Here is a 20,541-nt window from a genome sequence, read left to right as displayed (position 1 = left end):
TTTTTCATAAACATAGCTACCCTCTCTCTCTCTTTCTCTCTCTCCCTCTCTTTCACACACACACTCACAAACAAACACATGTGTCTTTGCTAACTGTGTTTCTAAAAGGCAATTTTGGCAGGTGCTGCTTATTCTGCAGGAGTGAGAAAAGCTTCACTTTCCTAACTCCCCATCTGTATTTAACTATGTCCCTTTTTACCGCTTGCTCACCTTATATCTATACATTTCAAGGCTCAGATAATATTTGCCTCAAAAAAAAAGGAGCATATTTCTTTTGTCTTTTGACCAAACTGTTCCAGGGGCTAATGAGGTCTGTGGCAAGCATTTATTTGACATATGGGTGTCTTTCTGTTAACACGTTCTGCCCACAAGAGCAATAGAACTGATATGAGGAAGTAAGCTGGTTGGTCTCTTTGGCAGAGGAATGAAGCTGGGCAAAGTGAGTGGAACATGCATTTTGCCCTCCCTGTCCAGGGACTTTTCAGAGGAGCATAGCTGTGGGTTGGCTATTCTGCAGCGTGGCTGTGGCAAGGCAGGCAGAGACTTCCTGGGATGTTTATCATGAAACCATGAGACCACTGAGTATCAGGAGAAGGCTTCCTAGGCTGCCCAGGCTGTTTCTCATAGGGTTTTTTTTCCTCCTTTTGTCTTTTACTGTCTACGTTCTCTTTACAGAAAAATATCCACAAAGGTAAGAGGAGATCCATCTCCTTCTTGGATGTACTTTATGTATTCCTTGCTCTAACAAGCTGAGCTGGTCTTTATTTTTAGACTGAATTTCATCGTGCATCAGACTTGCCCAACTCTATCTTCTCTTTCACAGACATGTCAGCATACTCCCCAGGCAAGGAAACTTGTGTAATCTGCCATTAAAAAGATATTTTTTCTGTCAGCCGCTCAGTTTTAGCTGCAGGGTAATAGCCAGCCTTCCCTGCAAGGTGGGACTGCCACATCTCTGTATCAGGCTTCGAAGATTTAGAAGTGGCAAGTACTTCATAACCAACAAGCCTTTATGCCCCTTTCACCCCATCTGTGTCTCTATGTATATGAATGGTTAGCTTTAGAGACCTATAAATTGAATAAGAACAATTATTTTTTAAACTGAAATGCTTTCACATACTTATAATGAATACATTCCTCATATAATGTGTAAAAGGGATAGATTTAAAGATGAGTTTATGCAGATAAATGACAATGGAGCATAATGGAAATGAACTGCAAATCCATTGAGATGAGTCTCTGGTACATTTTTTTCTTTTTTCATTAAAATTATAGAAATTAATAGTAATTGCATACTATTAGTAATAGCATAAGGTAGCAAAAAGATTAAAATAAAATAATTTGTGCTTTAATTAAGCAGCTTAATTTTCTCAGAGACAATCTCAATCTCACCAACATTTAAAAACAAAACAAAAAGGCCAGGTAATTAAGGAAGGGTACACTCTGGCCACGGAAAGGCACTTCCAAGTCTCATGTTTTTCAATCAGAAAGTGGTGCTTAACTTTTCCACTGAAATAAAGGTGATGCATGTTGGGGCAAAAAAAACCAACTTCAAGTATAACCTAATGGGATCTGAGCTGGCGGTGACCGAACAAGAAAGAGATCTTGGGATTGTGGTGGACAGCTCTATGGAAATGTCCACCCAGTGTGCAGCCACTGTAAAGAAGGCAAACTCCATGTTAAGCATTATAAGAAAAGGAATTGAGAATAAAACAGCTAGTATCATACTGCCTTTATACAAATCTATGATGCGACCACACTTAGAATACTGTTTACAATTCTGGTCACCAAAACCTAAAAAAGATATTATGGAGCTGGAAAAAGTGCAGAAAAGCGCAACTAAAATGATTAAGGGGCTGGAGCATCTCCACTATGAGGGAAGGTTACATCAGCAGGAATTGTTTAGCTTGGAAAAAAGGAGGCGAAGGGGAAATGCGATAGAGGTGCACAAAATTATGCATGGTATGGAGAATGTGGATAGGGAGACATTGTTCTCCTTCTCTCAAAATACTAGAACCAGGGGACATTCCATGAAGCTGATTGGTGGGAGTTCCAGGACAAATAAGAGGATGTACTTCTTCACATAACGCCTAATTAAATTATGGAACTCATTACCACAGGATGTAGTGATGGCCACCAATTTGAATGGCTTTAAAAGGGGGCTGGATAAATTCCTGGAGGCGAAGGCTATCAGTGGCTACTACCCCTGATGGTTGTGTGCTATCTCCAGTGTTCGAGGCAGTAAGCTTATATTCACCAGTTGCTGGGGAACATGGGTGGGAGGGTGCTGTTGCACATGTCCTGCTTGTTCATCCCTGGTTTGGCCACTGTGTGAACAGAATGCTGGACTAGATGGACTCTTGGTCTGATCCAGCATGGCTCTTCTTATGTTCTTATAGGAACAGTTAAAAAAAGTTTTCTTGTTAGAAGTTCATAATACAATTAACATGAATTACAAAACATAACTATCAAACCAAAGGATTTCACTAAACATATATTTAGGAGGTTTGAGAGAGTCCATCTGAGAGTCAAGAGAGTTAACCAGTTCTTTGCTGGTCACTTTTTTCCATATTACTTGAGGATGTGGTTAAAATACACACACACACACACACACACACACACACACACACACACACACACAGAGGAATAAATACTGTAAGTATTCCTGGTACGGAGGTTCGTCTACTGGGCTTTCCTGGCAGGGCTGGCCTTAGGATAAATCCCCACCTGGGCAAGGGTTGCCTGTGCTCCCCCTTCCCAGTCAGTTTTGCAGGGCCAGTGCCACCCAGAGGATTTATGGGGCCTGGTGCAAGTGTGATGTCCATCAAAAGCAACATTGCTCAAAATCTGGTTCTCTCAGCCTCTGTGCTACAGTTTGCACAAGCCAAAGTTCGAAAAGCCACATTCTAAGCAGTCTCAGGGCACCGTGCAACACAGCAGAACTTTATCACAGGTTTTACTTACAATATTTTTCTTTTCTTTTCTTTTCTTTTCTTTTTGGTGACAGTTCCTATGTGTAAGCATTGTTTATAGGACATCCATTATGTTCATCTTTAAAGATAATAAAGCCATGTTTAAAATCAAAAAAGATATCCACCTGATCTCTTACAGCTTTTGGCTTATTTTATTATTATTTATATAATGCTTATAATCTTATATCAATTTTGCTGCGTGGTTTTATCCTGGTTGTGCTTTTTATACTGTATTTTGAATTTGTGTTTTTAACCTGTTGGTTGTTTTGTTATGGTTTTAATTTTTGTGAACCGCCCAGAGAGCTTCAGCTATTGGGTGGTATAAAAATGTAATAAATAAATAAATAAATAAATTATAGTGCTCAGTAACATCACTTTAAAGTAAAGCTGTGCCCCACTGATTTTTACCGAGCACAAATGACATCAAAGTGAAAACTGAAAAAGAAACATACTTTAAAGCTAATTTAGGGTGACCATATTTTGGAAACCAAAAAGGAAGACAACATGGTCGCTTCCCAAGGGGGCGTGTCCAGTACCAAGGGGGCGTGCCCACCCGAACATAGCCTTGGTCACATGTCTGATTTTACAGCACACATTTAAGACAAATCTGTTCTACATAACATCTTAATGTTAAAATCACTGAAATAAAGAACAAGTGAGAGATTCAATGTATTTGAAATTAACTTCACTCACTCCTACTTTTGTAGGTTTTGCTGTACTTTGAAGCTTTTGCTATACTCTGTGTGTTACATTCTCCCCTTCCCTCAAATATCTTTTCTGACTGTATCTTCACTCATTGAAAGCTGCTGTTGTTGTTAACAGGGTTTGCTACTGCCCCCAGATCTGTTTCAAATTTGGTATGGCTAAAGCTCTACCTAAAAGCTTTCATGGTGCCAACTTTCAGCTCTTTATCTTTAAAAATGACAGTTTAAAAAATAATAATTTTAAAACCTCATTTTTTAAGAAAATCAATGGATGAACGGATGTTTCAAATTTGGTGTGGCTAAAGCTCTACCTAAATCCTTTCATGGTGCAAAGTTTCATCTCTTTATCTTTAAAAACGACGATTTAAAAAATAATTTTAAAACCTCCATTTTTAAAAAATTCCTAAAAAATCAATGGATGAACGGATCTGTTTCAAATTTGGTATGACTAAAGCCCTTCCTAAGAGCTACCATTGTGCCAGGTTTCATGTCTTTATCTTAAAAAATGACAGAGTTATAAGCATTTTTGTTAATTCCCATTAGAGCTGCTCTTTGTAAAAAAAAAATCCGGATTTCCCCTCCCCCTCCCAGATTTGCCATAGAAAACCTGGACAAATCCAGGCAAATCCGGTCACATGGTCACCCTAAGGAAGGTCATTTTGGTAGTTAGTACCCAAAAAGCCTTGAAAAAAAGGTTACAGATACTTGCTTTTTGCCAACCCTAGTTCTTTGCAGACAGTACATTATCCCCACCCCAAAAAAACCCCACTGAGCCCAGCTTGGCCCCCCACTCAACTCAACATTTTGTGCTGGCCTGCCTCTTGGCTATGTCCCATCCTTATTAACTGCCTCTCATTGGCCCCGTTCAGACAACACAGAGCTTCATCCCACGTACCTGCTTTTGCGGTTGTTGTTTTTGCTACCGGGCAACAGCGATCCTTTAGATACCAGGAAGTGAGTTTAAGGGGGGGTTGTATAAAATCATTAAAAAATCAATGGATGACTCAATTCAATTCAAATCTGGTACGCTTAAAGCTCTCCCTAATACCTATGTCTGTGCCAGTTTTGGTGTCTTTAGCTTTACAGCTTACACAGATGTAAGCATTGCTTTAAAATCCTGCTCCTGCTCCCCAGCGGCGGCTCGGAAGATACGCTCAAAAAGTAGGGGCTAAATACGGCGAATCTTTTTTGCTTTATCGCACAATTAAGGCAGGATGCTTGGGAGTACTTCACAATCAAAGCAGATTATAAGGTGGAAAACTTCTGAGTCCTTTGCATGCAATTCGCAGTGATTGCACAGTATAACGCTAGTGTGATAAAGCTCACAGTCAACCATGCTGCTTAACCACAAAATGGTTAATGGAATGCATTTTGTGGTTAAACAGCATGGTTTAGCATGTTGTCTGAACGGGGCCTGTATGTAATAGTTCTAATACCACATACACCTTAGATTTTGCTTGTATGTTACTAAGTCGCTATTTGATTTATACACAACTAGCTAAAACTAGGAAAATAGATTTATATCTTTTTTGTGTTCTCTCCTTTTTAGAGTTAGACATTGGACCAGTCGATAAAGGTCAAGCAGTTTTAAAGCATTAACTTTATTAGAACTACAAAAATGTTATTTTACTTGCCATCTGGTTTTGATGCTCATTACAAATCAAATTAGTTAACTGATATTGTAATTACGAAATTAACATCTAAAAAAAAATGTCTAGGCTTGATACTGCCAGATCCCATGGAGGGAGGTATTCTCTGGTTCCGTCAACAAACAAGATAGCATCGTGGGCAATCCTAGGCAGTGAGTACTGTTGCCACTTGTAATTGTGCTACGGTTTGGAGGTGCCTGCAGTTGTAGCAGGAGGCCTGGAGAGAGGTTGTGCTATTTAGGTGGCTGCCATCTACAGAGTAGCTTTTTAGTTTCATGGCCTTCATCTATACGACAGCTGAATGGCTTTTCATTAAATTTTAACCCTTTTTCTACTGATTTGAATTAGTCAGTGACCATCACAGTGCAGCAGCAACAGTGATTTATATTGAGTGTCCTTGATGCTGTGCACATTCTCACCTCTGCACAGAGGAGGGACAAATAACACAATAAATTCTATATGCAGAGATCCGCATATTTATATGGAAGAAAGGAGAGGTCAGTGTGGTGTTGCCTTGCAGGATCATGCCCTGGGTTACAGCCCAGCACCTGAATTACCCTCCCCCCCCCCAACTTGAACGAGGCAGCAGACAAGGGCGAGCAGGTACGGCTCGCTCGCTCCCCGTTAGCCATCTTTGTTGTCAAATTCAAGTTGTAAACGGCGGGAAGGAACAAGGCAGCAGATAAGCGGAAAGGAGGAAAATCAGCCAATCACACATGTCATCATGCAATTTACCTTCCCCAAGGACACATAACCATAATGCGATGCAAAGTCGGACGTTAGCCTAAAAGTCGCGGTAAAATGGAAATCCAAATATGCGCACTATCAAGGGTAAAAGCCGCCGCTGTGGTGAATGGACGGCTGCGTCATGTGTCCAAAAATGAGAATCTGCACATTTACCTCACTGTAAAGAGCCCATTTAGATGTGCCCATGGACTATTTGACTGCAGTCAAATCCTGGGGCTGCCAACTGATAATATTTGACCAGTCAATTAACCAGCATGCCAACCCTATCCTCCTCTGAACTCAGCAACTGCAATTTAAAGCGTCAATTATTACCAAATGTTCAGCACAGCTTGACTCATTCTTCGGAACATGTCTATGCCTTTGAGTGCCAATAGTTCTGTTTGCAATTGTGTACCTATTCGCCTTTACAATTGTATCCTGTTATTATGCCTGGAGGTGAGGCTGGCAGCCATCTGCTGTCTAAGATGTTTACATAGGCCAAGTCTTTTCAAATTTCTCTGACATAAATCTAGGGTGGGTGTGATGCATGACCTTGTACTGAAGGTCCTTGTACTGACCTTTAAGGATTTATTTTATTTTATTTATTTATTTTATTTATTACATTTTTATACCGCCCAATAGCCGAAGCTCTCTGGGCGGTTCACAAAAATTAAAACCACAGTAAAACACCCAACAGGTTAAAACACAATTACGAGATACAGTATAAAAAGCGCAACCAGGATAAAACCACACAGCAAAGTTGATATAAGATTAAGATACAGAGTTAAAACAGTAAAATTTAAAATTAAGTGTTAAAATACTGAGTGAATAAAAAGGTCTTCAGCTGGCGACGAAAGCAGTACAGTGTAGGTGCCAGGCGGACCTCTCTGGGGAGCTCGTTCCACAACCGGGGTGCCACAGCGGAGAAAGCCCTCCTCCTAGTAGCCACCTGCCTCACTTCCTTTGGCAGGGGCTCACGGAGAAGGGCCCCTGTAGATGATCTTAAGGTCCGGGTAGGTACATATGGGAGGAGGCGTTCCTTCAGATAACCTGGCCCCAAACCATTTAGGGCTTTAAATGTCAATACCAGCACTTTGAATTGGGCCCGGACCTGGACTGGCAGCCAATGAAGCTGGAAAAGGACTGGCGTGATGTGATCTCGCCAGCCAGTCCCTGTTAATAACCTTGCTGCCCTATTTTGTACCAGCTGAAGCTTCCGGACCGTTTTCAAAGGCAGCCCCACATATAACGCATTGCAGTAATCCAAGCAAGAGGTTATCAGAGCATGGATAACTGTAGCTAGGCTATCTCTGTCCAGATAAGGGCATAGTTGGTATATCAACCTAAGCTGATAAAAGGTGCTCTTTGCCACTGAGTTCACCTGTGCCTCAAGTGACAGTTCTGGATCCAAGAGCACCCCCAAACTACGGACCCGATCCTTTAGGGAGAGTGCAACCCCGTCCAGGACAGGGCAAACATACCTCGCCGGACAGATGAACCACCCGCTAACAGTACCTCCGTCTTGTCTGGATTGAGTCTCAGTTTGTTAGCCCTCATCCAGTCCATTACCGTACCCAGGCACTGGTTCAGACCAGTCACTGCCTCACCTGGGTTTGATGAAAAGGAAAGGTAGAGCTGGGTATCATCCGCATATTGATGACACCTCAGTCCACATCTCCGGATAACCTCCCCCAGCGGCTTCATGTAAATGTTAAACAGCATAGGGGATAAGATAGAGCCCTGCGGAACCCCATGGCTTAGGAGCCACGGCACAGAGCAATAATCCCCCAACACCACCTTCTGGAATCGGCCATCCAAGTAGGAGCGGAACCACTGCAATGCAGTACCTCCAACTCCCAGCTCAGACAACCTATCCAGAAGGATACCATGGTCGATGGTATCGATGACCGCTGAGAGGTCCAGGAGAACCAACAGGGTCGCACTCCCCCTGTCTCCCCCTGGATGGGAGATAGTACAGAAATATAAGGTAGGGTGACCATGTGGAAAGGAGGACAGGGCTCCTGTATTCTTAACAGTTGTATAGAAAAGGGAATTGCAGCAGGTGTCATTTGTACGCATGCAGCACCTGGTGAAAAATCCCTCTTCATCACAACAGTTAAAGCTGCAGGAGCTCTGCCTTCTTTTGAATCTGGCCACTCTAGTATAGGTCCTGCAGCTTTAACTGTTGTGATGAAGCGGGAACTCACCAGGTGCTGCATGCATACAAATGGCACCTGCTGAAATACCCCTTTCCGATAAACTGTTAAAGATACAAGAGCCCTGTCCTCCTTTCCATATGGTCACCCTATATAAGGCCTCTATGTAAATCAACGATGCATCCGTATCTTGACAAGATGCTGCAGTGTGTAGTCCTGATCAGAGGAAGTTGCCACCAACTGGGAAGAGCAATGGAAAGAACTCTCTCCAAGCAGTACTTCCTGTTGCAGGGGATTACCATGACTGATTGGGCATGATAACAGTGTATTCTCCTGGCCGTCCTTGTAGTCTAGCAGTGTTTGTCGGCCTCCGCCACCTTCCAAACATGTAGTCTGGGAGTGATCGCTGCTGTGATTTAGAGCGTCAACCTCCTGCAAACGTTTTTGGTCAATGGTCATGTTACAGCCCTCTCAGACAGCATTCTTGTGGTGGCTTCTCCACGAAACAATCGTAACGTGGGACCATTAACCAATTAGCTAACCCATATGATGTCAGTGGTTAGCACTGGTATTGTAGTGAAATGGGATCCTCAATAGGGATTGAGAACCAAGGCCTTATATCAAGGGTGGGCAACTTCCAGGGGGCAGAGGGCTGGACTGCCCTCCTGACCCCAACGTGGGCCACCTTCTTGCCCCCCCCCCACTTGCCTTGCTGCTGCCACAGTCTGGTGGCACAGCAGCAAGGGTGCAAAAATGGTCAAAGTGGCACATGTGGGCCGCAGGCTGTGTTCCCCCACTCCTGCCTCATATTTAAAAGGAAGGTTACAAGCAGAAGGATTTGACGCACAAAGAAGCAAAGCCTTCACGAAGTGAATTCATTGGGACTGTTACGGTTTGTAAACAATAAAGGATTATTGCTGTTATATTTGCAGCCTCTGGCATTCATTAAACAGTCATAGAGTTTCCCCACAAAATAGAGAAGGCAAACAGGTGCTGGCAATGAATAGGGGAGGTCAGAAGAGAAGGTTAAAGCACAATCCAAAGTGGGGTGGAGAGCCAAGTGGCAGCTCACCCGCCATTTCCAAGCCCTGCCAGCACACGTCAGCCAGGGCAGGAGGTGGGAGGTTGGCAGGTCTCCCCCCCACACCTTTTAAATCTCTCTGCATTGAAAGCGGGGTGATGGTGGCGGGAATTAGGCAGTTCCAGGCTGGCGTAGCTGAGGGCCCACTCCCGGGAACCCTCGGGGGAACAAAGGGATTTTGGCTCCATGGGATCCAATGCCCCTCTGTCCTGGAGCACCCTATTTCGGTGATGTAAAGGTAGAGCAAACACTTGAACCGCTCTGTGCCACTGGATCTAGCACGGAACCCATGAAGCAAGACATTGTAAATCACCCAGAGAGCTTTGGCTATGGGGCGGTATATAAATGTAATAAATAAATAAATACAATAGCAAGGTAGAAGACTTTTATTAAGACTTAGGGCAGGGTATACATGGGAAGAGTAACTAAAATCACCTAGTAAGCATGCATAGCATAAAACCTCAGTAAACCATTAAAAATAAGAAACCTAACTCAAACTACCTATTCCTAAGTAGGGCGTTGGTGGTGGTGGCCCAGACTCTCCTCACGTCTTTCGGAAGAGACAAGACAGACCCTGGGGAGGGGGCCCTCACTATATACCCTTTTCCCTTGTTTCATCTTTTCCTCCACCCTCCCCCCTGGCGTCAGTCAGGCACATAGGTTTCACACCTCCCAGCTGCATAATCCTCCTCCTTGCCTCTCACGATGGTTTACAACCTTGATGCAGATAAAGAGTTTCTTCCTGGTGCCAGGGACTCACTATTTCGTCTTCCTCCTCCCGCTGAGTGGCCCGCCAAGGCTTTATTCAGTTTAAAACTACATGCATAAAATATACTACTAAAACTACCCTCTCCCAATTACTTCACTCAACCTGTCCTCCACCCAGCGCAGTCTATCTGCTCTCCTTCACAATGACCAGTGGTGCAGTCACCACTAATGGTAGGTGTAATCCTGTGGAACTCTCTCTTTGTATAACTGGGGCCTCCAGGCAGATGTACACCACCACCCCTCAAACACACTTGGCAGCATTGCTCTAGAACCATGGAAGGGGGTGGGGGGTTAGGACTGTTCTGCCCAAGACGAATTTAAAAGGGGGAAGCAATCAAAATATTCAACGTGTTTAGAATGCCCCTCATTTTTCCCTGAAAAAATTCAGGGAAACTATTTTCCAAGAAAAGATATGAATGAAGATGGGTCTAGCATGATGTGGCACCCTTAACCGCCCGAGAACTTTGGCTATTGGGCGATATAGATGGAAAAAAAGGAGAAAAAACACCACTAAATGGCGTGAGAAGAGAGACTGGCTCTGGTGCTGTGAAGGATGATAAAACTTTAATGGTATTGTCAAAAGTTAATTTTAAAAAAAATCAAAAAGCTCAACGTTTCGGATACCAGGAACTTTCGTCAGGAGCTACAATCAAAATATAATACTAAAACCATATAAGAATACAAAACAACACCCATACTTTGAAGAATATTAAACATTATTATTCTCAAGGATTTTGTTGTATTGTTCTGAATGTTATTTCTGTTAAGTCTTTTGTATTACCAGTATGACAAGATTCCTTTCTTGAACTTTTAGCTTTATCACACCAGCGTTATACTGTGAATCACTGCGAATTGCGTGCCAAGGACTCTGAAGTTTCCCAGTTTATAATCTTCTTTGACTGTGAAGTACTCCCATGCATCCTGCTTTAATTGTGCTATAAAGCCAAAAGACCCGACCTATTTTGCTACTACTTTTGGAGCAAATCATTTGTTGTTTTCCGAGCGGCCACTGGGGGAGCAGGAGCAGGATTTGATACTTTTAAGCTTCAAATTAAACAAATGCTTACATCTGCATTGGTTTTAAAGATAAAGACATCAAAATTGGCACAGCAATAGATATTAAGGAGAGCTTTAAGCATACCAAATTTGAATTGGATTGGTTCATCCATTGATTTTTTATGATTTTTTAACATTTCCCCCTTAAACCCTTTTCATGGTATGCAAAGGATCTTAGGAGCGCTGCCACCAGGGTGTGATTTAGCTAGCAACAACAACAGCGACAGCTCTGCGCTGTAGGGGATAATTCGAGGGAAACAGGTATGTGGGATGAAGACTTTTGGCTATTGAGTAGTATAGAAATGAAATGAAATGAATAAATAATAGGAGGCAGTCTCAAATAACCCTCCCTTGATTTTTTTCCCTTTCCAGATGTCAGAGGACAGTGTGACATAGTAAAATTACCTAGTTCCCACACCTTAAGTGCTATAAAGCTATTTGTTAATGTGCTGCTCTTCTTCCTGCCCACCAAAAGCTAAAATTACTATGTGTGGCTTTTCCTATCCTGCAACATTGAATTCTTACTATGAAATCGAGGCGGCATCCCTACAGGAAAGCAATGGAGATGAATATCTATGAGGGATTCTTTTGGATTACTGTTCAGAGAGTGATCAGCAACTCTCAGGGATAGAAGCCATTTCCCAAGAGGGCAGCACCTCAGCCCATTAACCAAACACCTGCAATGTTGCAGTTCTGCTTTGAGGAATGACAAATGGGCACATCATCTGCTCTGGCTGCTTTCCAAAACTGCAGCAGCCGGGAAAGGATTGACACATCCTGGAGTTAGCAACATTTGTTAAACCCTCTGGCAATGCGTTAAGTCATTCTGAGCTATTCTCTGGCTAGAAGCTACGCTGCACATTTGTGCCAACATAAGAAGCAGTTCTAACCATGTGTAACTTGTGTAATTGCATTGGTTACCCTAGACAGCAGTAAAGGCGGAAGGAACTGCTTTTCATGGTTCAGTTGCAAACACCCAGCATTCCAACACAGCAGTACTTGTACAGTGGGAAAATCCCCCTCCCTACCTTATGTTAGTACACCTTACAGGATCTACACATCTGTCTGTATAACCACAGCTGTGTGGATGGATGAATCACATTTCCTACACCAGCAGAGCTGCTTACACTGGTGTAGTGGATTAAAAGGATGGATAGTTGATATTGGGCTCCATCACACCAGTGGTTTAATGCACTCTCACCATGCCTGCTGTGCAGTTCTGCAGCACGGTACTCCCATGACACCGTGCCTGTCCTGCAGACACCCCACCTCTTCTCCAGCCTTTTCCATCTTTTCCTAGAATGGGGAAAGTCTGGATTATTTTCCCCAAGCACATTTAGTGCACATTGAAGCCTCCATGTAGTGCTGTCCTCTCACTTTTTCCTTAGTTAGGGGCATGTGCTTTGAATGTAGTCTTGCTGACAAAAGGGAAGGGCGGGGCAGTTCTCCTCCAGCATTCCATGTCGAACGTTCAAATGAATGGACTTTTTACTGCTCCAACCTCAACCTCCTTGTCTGCAGCTTCCTTATTTTTAAAGATAAAGAGATGAAACTTTGGACCTTGAGAGCTCTTAAGTAAAGCTTAAGGCATGCCAAGTTCTCTATTTTATGAACTGAAGATGCACAACTTCGCATTATCAAAGTAAAGGAAAATAGATCCTCCACAAATGCAAACAGGTGGAATATCACATTGGTGGCCTATCAGGGAAATGGTTTAAGGGGAGAATTTAAAAAAATCTTAACAACTCAAGAGATGAACCAATCTGATTCAAACTTGACATGGCAAAAACCCTCATTAAGACCTATCACTGTGCCAAGTTTCATCTCTTTATCTTTAAAAATGAGGGAGCTGTAAGCATTTTGGTTAATTCCCATAGGAGCTCAAATGAGTGAGAGGGGAAGGCTGCCACATTGATCACAATGTCTATCAACAACAAAAACCAAAGAACTGGAGGGAGAAGAAGAAGGGGTGGGGTCGGTGCAATAGCAGCGGGAGAGCAAACAAGTGAAAAGGAGTTCACCAGTATAGCTACGATCGTGAAAGGAAGGAGTGCTTGCAGCGCTAAAGAAACAGAGGTAAAAAGCGTGGAGGCAAACCAGAGGAAAAAAAAGGTGTGTCGGAGCCCTGAGAAAGGGAAGGAGTTATCAGTCCACCAGATCCTCCTACTATGTCAAGAACACCTGGTAGTGATTATGTTACTACAGCTGCTGTCCCTTGTTCAATTGCCCTTTTTAGCCCCATACTTTTTCTTAATGCCTCTTACCTGCTCTGCATAATGCATGTTTCTACCATATCCAGAATGTTCTTTTCAGCCGGACTTGTAACAGCATTTTATCCTGGTTAAATTATTGCTATGTGTTGTATATGGAGCTGTCTTTGAAAATTAGTGCAGAGTACGCCTGCCAGATGTTAACTTAAACAGTTTGCTTGGATCACATCCTGCCAGTTTCGAAAGAATGGCTTTTGGGTGCCTGTTTGCTTCAAAGACCAGTTCAAAGTACTGGTTCTTATTTCAAAGCCTTAAATTGATTGGGATCGAGGCACATGAAAGAGCAGCTACTTCCATATGCAATTGCCTGCAAGATAATCTAGTGAGGCCCTTTGCAGAGTGCCTTCTCCTGCAGAGTAAGACAGATGTCAACTGGAGGGGGGGCAATTATGGAATATTCTCCATGAGGACATTCACCTCATGCCAATGTCACTATCTTTTAGGCATCAGATAAAACACTTTATTTACTAACCTAGAAGTACAATAAATAAAGTGTGGTTAATCTGTGAGCTTTAACCTGTTGTTTTGATTTCTGTGTAATAATTTTTGTTGAGTCTATCTTCTATACAAATATACTGGCTATAACCCTGTTTTTGAACTCTTTTCCAGGCACTTTTCTTATTTTCATTATCCCATCAAAGTGTGGCAAGTGGACTTCCAGCAAACTAGCCCAGTTGCTCTAGCTGTCAATGGGGAGATACCAAGACCTCCAGATGCAAAACAGCCAATAAAAACAGCAACTGAAGAGAAGTTAGGGCCCACACCAAATAAGGCTCAAGCTAAAGACAGGAATGTGACACCTGCAGCAAGTTTAAGCCAACCTGAAGCTTGGGATGCAACTCCAACATCGGAAAAACGAGTTGAGAAGCATGTTTTGCCAACATCCAGCCCAGAGGAAGAAAAACATAAAGGTGTAGTGCCAAAACAGCAAGGAGGAAAGCAAACAGAGGCTAAAGATGTGATATCCACAGCCAGCCAAAAGCCGGCCGAGGGAAAGGATGTACTAAGAGCATCCAGTCAACTGCAGCTAAAAGAGAAAAATGTCACACCACCATCCAGAGCAAAGCAAACCGAGAGGACACGATCCAGACATAGAGACACAGCTAAAGAGAACTCTAACAAAGTTGAATCACTCCCCACCGTTATAGATCGCAATGTTTCTGCAATGACAGCTCAAAAAGTCACAAATCGAGTTCCTACAGCAACTCCTCACAAAAGGTTTAAAGCATCTGACTACAAAATTCAGCCCCACTGGGACTTTGAGGATGAGTATGTCCTGGATAATTCCACCCGACAATCAGTAAGTCAATACAACATGACTTGGTCATAATTCTCCTAAAAATATCTGTGTTCCATTATGACACACACACAAATGATAACTAACTACAGACTTGGTTTCGATCAGTTCAGTTATCTGTAATCTGAGATCTAATGAAAGGAAAGTTTGAATTGGCGATGGTGGGTGGCATTGTCACCTTCTCTTCCCACCATTTTAATCTTTCCTGGCCTTTGGGATGAGGGCTTACCCTGGGCCTCCTACAGTATTATAAACATTATAAGCTCTGGTCTGAGATGATGACTGCAAAACAATCAATTATCAAGTAGCTTTTGGCAGTATGTTTATGCTACAGCATGCTTACCTTTGCTTCGACTTGTTCATGGGATCCCAGTTGGATTGAGCTGGATTTAAACTCCGTTCTCTCAGACAGTGGAGGCTGGTGGCTCCGATTTTGATGGGGCTGTGAATCCATTCTGGGTTTCAGTCAGAGCCAGCCAGAACTCTAAAGGATCTATCCAAGGTGTTGAACCCTAGCCACAAAATAGGCTCGGCACCTTGGATAGTGCATTTAGAGTTCTTGTGGGTCCTGACTGAAACCCAGAATGGATTCACAGCCCCACTAAAATTGGAGCCACCAGCCTCCACTGCTCTAAAGGGCAAGCCCATTGGATCTTAGAAATAAATAAATAAAGCAAAAGAACAATAGTAAAACTAAAGAAGATGATATTTCCAATGGAAATTCCAACAGGTGTTGAATCTAAGGCCTAGTTCTCATTGAGGTGATAAACCTGCATCTGGGCTGTACTAATTCATACAGCAAGTGACAACTTCCATGATTGTCCATACAAAATAAATCCCTGAACTTTGAAAACTAGCATATCAGAGTGTGGGGTGCAGGGAGAATAGGCTACAATCCTTTCCCCTGATGTCTAGTTTTTTCTATGGAGGAAATGTCTTGTACGGAGGACCATTCAGTCATATTGGCCCCTATCTGCAACCTGGTATGGTTCAGACATAGGTTTAACAACCCAATGAGAAGGGCTAAAACTCTACATGGCTGCTGCTGCTGCTGCACTGCAAAGCATGGAATATGGTGTGTGTTTTAAGGCCAAATGCATTCTGCAAAATCAAGCGGATGGGAGATCTGTCTTTGAAAAGCATATTTATAGACCTTGTCACTGCAAAGATATCATGTGGGCAGTACCTGCTAAACATTCCTCTTCATGACCCAAAGCCTTTTGCCCTCTGCCTCTACATACCTATTGCATACTTTTCTCCTTCCTCCTTGTCTCCTTCCCAGTACTGTGTGCTTCCCCAAAATTATTATAAAAAATAATAATCAAATTCTGTTGGAAGCAAACAAACCTTGCAACTAGGTATGCAGGAAAATAAAATGTGTGCAATTTTCTGCAAATTTACCCAAATGGTAAAGTTTATTCAAGTTGCAAAATGCTTGGCTTTCTGATGGCAGAAACGGAGAGATTTTAGCAAAGAATGCCAAACATCACCACAGAGCAAACCGATCATGAGCATTTTTTGAAGTGCAGAATTTGTCAAAACCCAGGCAAATACTTAACAACTTGAAACCCAGAGTTTTGAGCAGTGTGACAGTATTTTTCAGACACGGCTTTTATTGGAATGTTTGGAGGTTTATCAAGCTATGCACCATATTATTGTTTTAAAAACACCCTGACGTGGTGGATAGGGTTAGACAGATCATTGAAAACCCTGCAACAACTGCCCAAATCCCCAACTTTCTCTGAATAGATGGTGTTACGGAATAGGAGACTTTAGTACAAGGAGGGGTCTGCCTTGACAGCGCTGCATTAGCACCACATTCACCCTAAACCCTGTGGTTTCCCTGCTGTGGGTTTGTGCTTGGTAATCCCTATGCCAAGGAGGAAGTGTGGGGTTTCTGTGGTCATGCATGCACTGGAACCGCCCCAGCCCTCTTCCGGCGACCAATCACCGGTCGCCACCCTCCCGGAACTCTCCCCTGATTGACCACAGAGCAAAGTCAGATGGCAGAAGAGCTGGGGTGACCTCGCTCCCACCAAAAAAAGTTGGGTTAAGTCCCCAACTTTTTAACAGCACAGCTTCACAGAAAAGCCCCACGGTGGCTGCGAATCTGCAGCTGTGTCATATAACTGGGCTTTGAGCATGTATAGAGAGATCTCCTGTCTCTTATGTGGGATTATTGTTGTTGTTGCTGCTGTTGAGGCTGGTTTGCTAAACAGAGGAGAATGGGGAAGGGAGGCATTTGTATTGTGAGTGAGCATTCTGGCTAATGTATGTTTTGGTTTGTAATATGAACGTAAATGGAAACAGGAGCCGCTTTAAGCCTCAAGCATGAAAACACATGCGGAAAGCACTGCCAAGTCTAGAACCCACATTAGGGTCCCTAATGTACATTTTGGCATCCAGACCACTCACATCTTTCTCAAACACTTTAGTTAGTTAGTTTGTTTGTTTATATAACCCAAGGACATCACAAGAAGATAACCTACAGAAACAACGTCAATCAGCAGTGCAGTGGTAGATTTTCAAAGTGCAGGCTCTCACCCTGACAGGCCTTGTAGCCAAGCCTCCAAGGAGAGTCTGAAACTTCAGGCAGATGTGTGGATCCATATCAACAAACCTGTTCCAGCAGGTCTTTTATAAAGCGAAGAGGTCTTCATTGCCCCTTCGAGACCAAACCACCCCAAAATACGTTGCATTACAACAGGGAACAATATATTCAATTCATTTCCCTCCAGGTACTGTGTGAATTGTAACTAAGCTCAGAGGGAACAAGGAAGTCTGGGGTGGGGGCAGATGTTAGCTAACCAAAAAGTGCCACCTTCACTACACCACACTGATGACAAAACAACAGCAGGAGAACAAAGATAGTTGCCGAAACTACCTTAGCTCTTAAAATATTTGACATGATGCAAAACATATACTTTTAGACTACTATCTCAGTCACATCCTTAACATTAACAGTGCCCTGTTAGATGGTCTTAAAGACAGGAAGCTCTTCCTGACTGGACGAATTTGGTTCCTCCCATAGCCACCTCCTAACTTCATTCCCTCCTTTTTGCATTTCAAGAGCTGTCCTGATTCTCTGCGGCTCAAGGCTGCCAAATCCGATTGGCTGAAGAACGTTTTTCTGCCCAACATCACGCTCTTCATGGACAAGAGTCACTTCAGTGACAGCGAATGGAACCGCTTGGAGCATTTTGTCCCGCCTTTTGGATTCATGGAACTAAATTACTCATGTGAGCAACTCTACTAAGGGGGATGCTGAAAGGGATAAGAACAGGAATTCCCCTCTCTGGAACAAGGAATCACAGGTCTTATCTCAAACAGGCTACCAGTCCTCAATGAGCTTCATCACATGGGGAAAATTGCATTTGCTTTTGTCCCTAATTACTTCCACTTTTGAAAGAGGAAGTAAATAACTTGCACTGGCCCATTCAGTGGGCCATTTTCATTGCGCTGCTTCTCCTGCACATGACAGGAGATAGCAGCAACTTCTGTCTTTAAAAATAAGTCAGACTTACTGGGGTGTGTTTTTGTGGCATGAAGAAAGCTAGAAGGGGCGGGAGGTGCATGGGAGGCATGTGGGAGGCAGACGACATGAGTGCCCAGTTAACAAGCAGGCAATAAAACGTCCGTCTGATGGAGCTCTAAATGTCCCCTTACTGAGGTCAGATCTATACCTCGTGTCAAATCGTTACGAATGTGGAATAAAAAGCAGGATATAACATTATGAAAGCAGTATGTGGAATGTGGATTGCAAACCCAACAGTTATCAATGCACTTCAGTACTGCTATAAAGCAGTAGTGTCGTGGACTGAATATATGCTCTTTGTCCTCCTGTCCTGATAAGGCTGATCAGACAATGGAATGAACAGTTGCCACTTCCTAGAGGAAACCCAGGATGAGAAGAAACATAAGCACCCTGATTCGTTGGTACCAGCTGCTACTGCAACATACTGCAAGAAGCCGAGCTGGCCCAACTATGAGTTACAATGAGGTAGTGTCCTCAGGTGGAAGAGTTTGGATGCCTTCAACAGGGTGATAGATGGAGCTAATATTCACTGGATGTTCTTGCTGGAGGAACATTGGGGGGGGGGGAATAAGGAATTTTCTTTGATTCCACTTCCCCCCTGAAAAACTTCTCTTGGAGGTTGGGGAACCTTTGGAGCAGTGTGGCCTTTTGTCCAGTGGGAACCTCCTCTGGATCTCACTCCCTTCTGCAAATAGAAGGCATCCTTCACTTCAAAGAAGGGCAACTCTAGATCCAATCATTATTATGAAAGGCCACAAACTTTAAGCACTGATGAACATTCATGTCCCATCTTTAAGTCTAGATAGCAAGCAATGTACTCCAGTTCAGTCCTGTTTCTGTGCCTAGGTAATGGCCTATATCCCTCCCATTTCAGAGCTATGTATTTTCCTGTTACCTGCTAGCCCCTTGTACGAAATAATGATGCCTTTCTCTTTTCAGTGGTAAAAGAAGTCATCTCAATGCTTCCTCATAAACCCTACCATCAAGTTCTCTTTGCACGCAACAGCAGCCAGGCTTCCAGATGTATCACCTGTGCAGTTGTAGCAAATGGGGGCATATTGAACAACTCCAGAATGGGCCAGGAGATTGACTCCCATGATTATGTGTTCCGGTAAGGGGATTTGCTGTCGTCGCTGTTGTTTTAATTTATTTCCCCATCTATCTATAAATGTATTTAAAAGATTTATACCTCACCTTCTCCCCGCACCCCGCATTGAGGCAAAGCATAAGAAAACACTGCAAATAAATGTAAGCAGTGTAAAACAGTGAGATGAAAGAAGTCTATAAAAGCATCAGCAACGGAAGCTAAAACACTAATTACAACTGGCACCTCATCTCAATAGCATAAAACAAACTATCTAGCCCACTATTAAATCAGATGTTATAGGCTAAAGGCACGGCCATCTGCCCAAACTGGATAAGATGAACTTCTTTCAGGAGGGAGTTCCTGTGGATGCTCCGGAATGATCATCCTCCCTGTGTGCCCACTGGGAACGAACTGACATCAGGGCGTGTGGCCATGTTCCCTGGGGTCTTTCAGAGCATGGAGGGCTGGGTGCGGGGATCATACAGGGGAGTTCGGCCATTTGAGAACATGGTGATGCTCCTATGCGAAAAGGTATGTGAATCTCAAGAGAGGCCCTTAGGGGGAAAGGAGATGCTTTTGTCTGGCTTCTCGTTCCTTCTTTTGCCCATGCAGAAGCAGGGAGTGGCCCCTGCCTTGGCCCCAATAAAGTTCTCACCTTCTTAATGTTTTGTTGTTGTTGTTAAGAATAAGAATAAGAATATTTTTACAGTGATGTTTTCATTTCTTAAATCCTCTATTATTATGAGTGGGACATGTTAAAAGTGCATTTTAATTAATTGCTTATTTACTTGTACTTTTAATTATTAACTTTTAATATTTTTATATTTATAGCCCCACTTCAACTTTGCTGGCCCTGGGAATATTATTGTATTTACAGTGCTGTTCTTAATGTTACCAAATGTTCTTTTTCACACGGATGTAGGCCTGAGTGTGTACTTTCAGGTATGCAGCCTTGATATTTGGAGGGCTCTTTTAACACAGAGCACTGAGCTTCGCACCTTAAGAGTTATGGGATTTGGGGGATTAAAGATAAAACCGTTTAACCCGGGGGGATTCCACACGTCGTACTGAGGTCGCTTCCATGCAGCCCCAGTGCGACGTGAAAGCGATCGTGTAGCTTGCCTGGCAAAGAGACGAGGAAGAGGCGTCCTTGCCGCCGCCACCGCCACCCACCTACCTCCTCGCCCGCCGGGACGGAGACCTCGGTGGCAGAAGGCGGAGTGGAGAGCTTCTTCCGCCT

The 20,541-nt window shown here is 43.3% G+C and overlaps 1 protein-coding gene across 1 annotated transcript in view; it reads left to right on the top strand.

Annotated features, from left to right (window-relative positions):
* The window catches only part of ST6GALNAC1 (ST6 N-acetylgalactosaminide alpha-2,6-sialyltransferase 1), a 44,209-nt gene that overhangs the window by 7,236 nt on the left and 16,432 nt on the right, over positions 1-20,541 (top strand). The window contains exons 2-4 of the mRNA XM_063121509.1: positions 13,992-14,682; positions 17,750-17,918; positions 19,154-19,325. Of these exons, the coding sequence (XP_062977579.1) occupies positions 13,992-14,682; positions 17,750-17,918; positions 19,154-19,325 (1,032 nt within the window). The remainder of the gene's footprint in view (positions 1-13,991; positions 14,683-17,749; positions 17,919-19,153; positions 19,326-20,541) is intronic.

Source organism: Elgaria multicarinata, chromosome 3, assembly GCF_023053635.1.
Source record: "Elgaria multicarinata webbii isolate HBS135686 ecotype San Diego chromosome 3, rElgMul1.1.pri, whole genome shotgun sequence".
NCBI lineage: Eukaryota > Metazoa > Chordata > Lepidosauria > Squamata > Anguidae > Elgaria > Elgaria multicarinata.
The sequence above is the reverse complement of the archived record's forward strand: the minus strand, read 5'-3'. Positions and strand labels throughout refer to the sequence as shown.